Raw genomic sequence first — 7,496 nt, forward strand, 5'->3', positions numbered from 1 at the left:
CTCCCACTGCTCCCTCCTCACACAACCCCCCAACAGTATGGCAACACCCTCAGCACCTATTTGTTCTTTTGATTTTTATTTCTCTGAGTGAACAAAATTGGTCTCAGAATTTTTTTCTTAAGCTATAACTCTCTCTCTCCCTCCCCCTCACTTCTCCCGTCTCTTCATCTCCACCCCTTTCTCTCCCCTTCCCTCTCTCTTCCTTTCTTCCCCCTTCCCCCTCCCTCTTTCTTCCCTTCTCCCCTCCCTCCTAGCCATTACTCTCATTTCTCTCCTTCCCCTCTCTTACATCATCCCCCCCCCACCCTCTCTCTCTCTCTCTCTCTCTCTCTCTGCCCTATTCTCTCTGTGTCCCATACACTGCTTTCCCACCAATCCACAACCCTGGGCTAGGTTATAATATTGTCTAATTAAGTCTATGGTCTTGATCTCAGCACCAAAAATATTCACCATCATTTTGACTTGATCCATTATAATTGGATGGAACATTAACCCTTTGCCTGAAAACTTTCCAAAACTACATACACATTTCGCACTCTCTGCCACATTCCCTGCACCTGAGATCAAGGTTTCTCTTATTTTTAATCTTTACTTACAGTCAGGTAATATTGATAATTCAATAAAAGTGGTCTTACTTGGACTTCTGGTTTTAGAGAGGTGTGTGTGTGTGTCAGAGAAAGAGAGAATGAATGAATGCGAATCTGGGTGAGTGTGTGTCAGGGAGCATCAGCATGTGAGTGTGTGCTTGTGTGATAGAGAGTATATGTGTTGGATAGTGTCTGTGTGTGTGAATGAAAGAAAGTGTTTTTGTCTGTGTGTGTGGGAGTCCACATGTGTGTGGGTGTGTGAGACATTCCCTCATGTGCACACACACTGAACAAGCACACTAAGTGCAGGCTTACACAGACAAAAAACCACATCCGTATGTATACAGACATACAGACACGCATATGAATACAGAGAGACAACATGTACATAAATAGTTATGACACAGCAATACAGCTGCATACAACACACACACACAGAGTTACAGACAAACTGACACAAATACAGACAAAAGTTACACCATGACAGAAATACAGGAACATGCACAAACTGACTGTACATACCAGAATATATAAGCTGAATATTTACTCCTGGGAACAGGGACACAGATATACAAGCACACAGAAACAAGGACTACAAAATCACTGGCACACAGGTCCACAACGACATAATGCACACATAAATAAGTTTTGAAAGAAAAGCTAAATTATATCAATGTGAAAAATATTGCAAATTAATTACAGACCCCCAAAAAACCACATACATATACAGACATACAAGTACACACACTTGAATAAAGATATTTGAAAAAATTATTCAACTTTGTAAAAACATTGTTTATGTACTCTGTAAATATTATAAAAATACCTGATTGATATAAATACAAAAATCCATTTTATATGTACTTAAATAGGTTTAAAAATCTGATTTGAATAGATTGCAAATATAAAACTATCCTAACTAAAGATTATAAATAACTAAATTAAATAGATTATGAATCTATTTAGCAATCTGACATCAGGATTGCTAAAACTATTGATTCCAATAATTTGTAGATATTACAAATAATGACTTAAATAGATTGTAAATAGAAATTAATGAATCAAAGAGTTTGTAGATACAGTACTACAAAGATTGATTTAAATGGATGGTAAATAGTGCTCATAAATTAGACAGCAGATACTATAAATAAAACAGCAATTTAAACAAGTTGTAAATATTGCACAGAAATTAATAATTTAAATAGATCGCACATGCTGCAAAAACAGTAATGATTTAAACAGGTTATAAGAATTACAGAGAAGTTAATTACTTAAATCGATTGCAAAACCCACAAATAAAATAATGATTCAATTAGGTTGTAAATACTGCACAAAATGATTTAATTACACTCGGTGGCCACTTTATGAAGTACACCTGTACACCTGCTCCTTACGCAAATATCTAATCAGCCAATCATGTGGCAGCAACTGAATGCATAAAAACATACAGACATAGTCAAGCTGTTCAGTTGTTGTTCAGACCAAATATTAGAACGGGGAAGAAATATGATCTAAGTGACTTTGACCGTGGAATGATTGTTGGTGTCAGAAGGGGGGGGGGGGGGGTTGAGTATCTCAAAAACTGTTGCTCTCCTGCGATTTTCACGCAGAGTCTCCGGAGTTTAGAGGATGATGCAAAAAAAAAACTAAAGACACCCAGTGAGTGGCAGTTCTGTGGGTGAAAACACTTTGTTACTGAGCGAGGTCAGAGGAGAATGGCCAGACTGGTTCAAGCTGACAGGAAAGGTGAAAGCAACTCAAATAACCACGGAGTGCAGAAGAGCATCTCTGACTGCACGACACATCAAACCATGAAGTGGAGGGGCTACAGCAGCAGAAAACCACACCGGGTTCCACTCCTGCACCTAACAAAGTGGCCATTGAGTGTATATTAAAAAAATTAAATAGGCAGTACAAAAAAAGAGAGCAAAAATAGTGAAATAGTGTTCAAGGGGACAGCAGCGACGGAAGACCACAATCATACACTCAATGGCCACTTTATTAGGTACAGATGGTACCCAAGAAAGTGGGTGTACTGAGTGTAGATTGCAACAACTACCGATAAAATAATGATTTAAATAGGCTGTAACTACTGCACAGAATGATAGTAATTGAAAACACTGCACAGACATTAATCATTTAAATATTTTGCAAATCTACAAAAAAGTAATGCTTTTAATAGGTTGTAAATATTGCAAAGAAGTTAATAATGTAAACAGATAAAGTGCACCCATCATTTAAGCATTGGTTTCAATAGGTTGTAAATATTGTGAAGAAATTAATGATTTGAATAGATTGCAAAAGTTACAGGCAGAGAATGTAATTATTCAAATAGATTATAAATATTGAGGAGAAACTAATGACTTAAATAGATTACTAATACTATAAAGTATTGATTTAAGAGATCGTAAATATTTTAAAAAAATAGTGATTGAAATATATTGTAGACACTATAAATAAATTGATTGAAATAGATTGTAAAATTATGAAGAATAATTTTGGAAATATTGTAGAGGAAGCAATGATTTCTTTAGCCAGAGGGTGGTAGTTTCTTCATTAGTAAGGGCGTCAAAGTTTATGGGGAAAGCGGGTTGAGGCGGATACCATGATCGAATGGCGGAGCAAACTCGACGGGCCAAATGGCCTAATTATGCCCCTATGTCTTATGATTTAAATAGATTGTGACTGTAAATATAGTCGATTAGGGTAGATTGAAGAGGACTTTAAAATAATCAGTGATTTAAACAGATTGCCGGCAAGTGAATGGTTTTGCAGAGAGCGCGGAAATATTGGATTCACACAGGTTATATAGATTTATTGTTTTTTTTGTCGGGGGTTAACGGTTTCGCAGAAGGGAAATTAAAATCTGTTTCAAAGTAACTTGGGAGGCTTTGAACATCAGGGCAGTCCTGATGCGCGCGCGTGTGTGTGGCGGGGTGGGGGGAGTGGGCTCGCAGGGATTTTAATAGAACATCATGGTGTATCACTGACACCCCCAGAGACTGAGAGCGAGGGGAGGGGGGGGGGGGAGCCGGCTCATGTCCTTAAAACCTGCCACACACTGTAATTAGAGAGGCGGGTCCATCCTGAGCCCGGACCAGAAACACTACTACAGAGGGTGGCGGCGGCGGCGGGTCTCGAACTCTCACCCGGGCAAAGGAGATGGCGACTTCGGTTCTGGAGGTGAGGCGCGGGTCTTCCTTCCCTCCTTCTGCGGGGCGCCTGTCGTCCGTTCCGGGTGGGGAGAGAGCGTGGAAGGCGAGGGGGGGGGGAAGAGAAGGCGGGAGAGGGAAAAGAGAGAGTGGGAGAGAGAGAGAATGGGTAAGGGCAGAGACACGGGGAGGAAGGGAGAGTGGGAATAAGAGAGAGAACGGGGGTGAGGGGTTGAGAAAAGGGGAATCGTGAAAGGAGAGGGAAGGGAAGAGAAAGAGAAGGAGAGGGGTATGGGAGAGAGAGAGGCAATGAAAGGGAGGGGAGACGGAAAGAGGAGAAATGAAGAGAGAAAGGGAGGGGGAAGAAAAGGTGAAAGGGAAGAGAAAGAGAGAAGGAGACAGGGGCAGACCAGAGGGGAAGAGAAAAGGGAGGGGAGATAGAAGATAAGAGAGGGGGTGGAGCAGAGGAGCACGAAGAGATTCATGGGGGAGAGAGGGACATAATGGGTGGAGAAAGAGGGAGAGAGTGAGAGAGCAGAAAGACGAGTGAGGGGGAAGATTAGCAGAGCAATGGATTCCAAATACAGACGTGGCAGAGTGAAGGGGTGGTAGGGGAGGGAGAGAGAGAGAAAGGGGGCAGGGAGAGCAGGGGAAGGGGATAGCGGGTGACAGCAAGTGAGAAAGCAGCAGAGAGGGAGGGATGGGGCAAAAGCAAATAAAAGAGTGAGAGGGGATAGTCAGGGAGAATGAGAGAGTGTGAAAGAGGGCAGAGAGGAGAGATGGGAGATAAAGGGGCAGTGATGGAAAGAGGAAAAGAAAACCAGAAAAAGATGAGGCGAGAGGGAGGTGAGAGAAGTGGAGTAGAGACAGAGGAGAGAGTGCAAAAAGGGAGGAGAGAGAGGAAAGCAGATGGGGAGAAGGGGGAGAGAGAGGGAGGGGGATAGGAGAGAGAGAATGAAAAACAGGGAGAAAGTAGAGAGTGGCGGGGTTGAGGGACGGAGAGAAAACATAATGGAGAGAGTGATGAAGAAAGGAAAAGTGAGAAAGGAAGGGAGAGAAGTTAAGACGAGTGAGAGCGGGAGACAAAGACGGAAAGAAATAGAGGCAGGGATTGATAGGCTGTGAGTGAAGAGAGGAAGAGGGAGGGGGAATAAGAAAAGATAAAGGGATAGAGAGAATGAAGCAGAGATGAGGATGAGAAAAGTGTTAGAGGCGGGGATGAATGGAGAGGGACAGAAGGGGTCTAACAAAAGAGATTGAATGAATGTACATATCTCGTTCACATTGTAGAGAGAATCTCCTCCTGCAAACGGGCAGGGGCGTGCTAAGACAGTGGACTGGGGTATGGAGGAAGAGAGGGGGCAGTGAGAATGGGGGTTGTGGGGAGCAGACAGAAATAACCCACGGATCCTGACAAACCCCGGATCATCCGGGCACCATTTCCACTTTCCCTCTCTCAAACTCACTCTCTAGAATTCTCTGTCTGTCTCACTCTCCCCTCCGTCCTTGTATCTTTCTGTATATCTCAACCATTTCGTTCTCCCATTCACTTTGTCCATCTCTCTATCTATGCCTCTTTCTCTCTTTTTCTTGTATTTTGTCACTCTATTTATCTCTCTGTACTCTCTCCCTCTCTCTTGCTATCTCTCCATCACTATTTATTTCTCCCTGGCTCTCTCCTTCTATTCCTCTCTCACCCTCTCTGTCCGATCTTACTGTCGCATCCTTCCATTCCTACCTCACATTCTACACACACACACACGTTCTATCCCTCAATTCATTTCCATTTCGAGATCTATTCTTTGTTTTTCTGAGAGCAAGCTGGAAAGTGAGAATAGTTTGGGGCTGTGTGGAGAGTGGGGCAGTGAGACTGACACGGTGGGAGGATATTTGTTGATTTTGGGGAGGTGGATTGAGATTACAATCTGTAACCCCGCACTCTTTTTCTCTTCCCTCCCCTCCCTCTGCCTTCCGTTCCACTCCCTACTCCTTTCCTCCCTCCACTCACTATCCCCTTTCCCCCCTTGCTCTACTCTTGTACTCTCTTCCTCTCCAACTCTCTCCTCTGATCCTTCCCTCTCTCTCTCTCTCTCCCTCCCCATTCCTCCCTATCTCTTTCCCCCTCCCATCTCCACCACTCTCGGTCTCTCTCTCTCTCTCTCTCATTCCCTCCCTCTGTTCTCCCTCCTCTCTCCCCACCCCATCTGCTTTCCTCTCCCTCTCTCGACCCTCCATACTTCCCTCTCCGTTCCCCTCTCCTCCCCCTCAGGAAGAAGGCTCCTTCGCTTCCAACCCCTTCGCCCTACTCTCGGGCACCTGCGGCGTCTTCGGGGGCCCTACGGCCGAGACCACCAGCCCCTCCTCTTCCACCTCCACCTCCAGCCGGCTCTACCAAGGAGGGGCGAGAGGGCCCGCCAGCCCTGGGACAGTAGACCTCTTGGGTCCCCCCTCCCGCCTCCCCTGCTCGGACGATGCTCTGGATTTCTACGGACACGGTCTGCTCCACCAATCTCCCTCCTCCTCCACTCCTCCCTCGTCCTCCTCGAATGCCCACAGTCCGGCCGTCTCGGCTGCGGAGTACCCCTCCTTCCCCGATCCTCCCCTCTTGCCCCCCCGCAACCTGCCCCCTGCCGACTGCCTGCACGGAGCGTGCGCGGCGTTGGAGGCAGCCGGCGCTTACCCCTGGTACAAGCTGGGGTCACCACCCTCCTCCTCCTCCGACCACCCCTCTTCCCCTGGGACCTCTTGGTGGGACGTCCACCCGGGCGCCGGCTGGCTCTGTCCCCCGCCTCCCTCCGCCGCCGGCCTGGACACCTTCCAGCCGCACCCCAGTTCCGCCGCCGCATTCCAGTCGCCGCTCTCCTCCTTCCCGGGGGACTTCAGCTGCACGTACCCCGCGCCCACAGCGGGAGGGGGCGGCATTCTGTCCCGTGAAGGTGCCGGACCCAAGCAGAGCGGAGTAGGAACAGGTGGGGGTGGAGGAGTGGGAGTCCCCTGCACTTGGTCCGGCCGTGGGGAGCCGGGCAGGGGCGTCCCGCAGCCGCGGCGCTGGCTTCACAGCTGCCAAGTGCCGGGCTGCGGCAAGGTCTACGGCAAGGCGTCGCACCTGAAGGCGCACCTCCGCTGGCACAGCTCCGAGCGGCCGTTCGCCTGCAGCTGGCTGCTCTGCGGCCGCCGTTTCGGCCGCGCTGACGAACTGGAGCGACACGTCCGCGCCCACACTCGCGAACGGCGCTTCCACTGCCCGCTCTGCGCCCGCCGCTTTACCCGCAGCGACCACCTGGCCAAACACCAGCGTAGTCACGGAGCCCCTCCCGCCGCCGCCCCTGTCCCTCCAGCGGCTGCCCCCACCGACAACGAGCGGGAGCCCCGAGGGGGCAAGGAGATCCGACCCCCTTCCTCACCCGGAGACGGGGCGCAGGAGAGCAGCTCCCGGACTGTCGAGGAGGCGGACCCCACTGAACAGAGCGGGCTACTGGAGATATGAGCTGTGCTCCGGGTTTCGGCGGGTGGATGGACGGGGAAGGGGATGAAGAAAACGGTGCGAGTTCTGGACCGGGCAGGGTCTGGGTAGGGGACGTGTGCGCTGTCCTGGCGCTGGATTGGTTTTGGGTTGAGGTTGATAGGGAGGGTTTGGGGGATTTCACGTTAAGCGTTGGGTTCACTTTGGTGAGTCCGCTTGGGTTCCGCCAATCCTGGTTGAATTGGATTAGATCAGGTCAGGTTGAGGTAGTTTGGATTGGTTCTGATTGGGTTA

At 48.2% G+C, this 7,496-nt stretch overlaps 1 protein-coding gene across 1 annotated transcript; it reads left to right on the plus strand.

Annotated features, from left to right (window-relative positions):
• The first annotated feature begins 3,652 nt into the window (after positions 1-3,652).
• Positions 3,653-7,281, plus strand: sp7 (Sp7 transcription factor). Its single transcript, XM_059956727.1, has 2 exons — positions 3,653-3,770; positions 6,009-7,281. The coding sequence occupies exons 1-2, from the start codon at positions 3,750-3,752 to the stop codon at positions 7,224-7,226; spliced, it is 1,239 nt and encodes a 412-aa protein (XP_059812710.1). The 5' UTR covers positions 3,653-3,749; the 3' UTR covers positions 7,227-7,281.
• The last annotated feature ends 215 nt before the right edge of the window (positions 7,282-7,496 follow it).

The sequence above is a fragment of the Hypanus sabinus genome, chromosome X1 (assembly GCF_030144855.1).
Source record: "Hypanus sabinus isolate sHypSab1 chromosome X1, sHypSab1.hap1, whole genome shotgun sequence".
Taxonomy (NCBI): domain Eukaryota; kingdom Metazoa; phylum Chordata; class Chondrichthyes; order Myliobatiformes; family Dasyatidae; genus Hypanus; species Hypanus sabinus.

Coding starts and splice junctions, on each gene's coding strand:
- sp7 (XM_059956727.1), top strand. CDS start 3,750: ATGGCGACTTCGGTTCTGGAG. Junction 3,771..6,008: donor TGGCGACTTCGGTTCTGGAG/GTGAGGCGCGGG, acceptor CCTCCCCCTCAG/GAAGAAGGCTCCTTCGCTTC.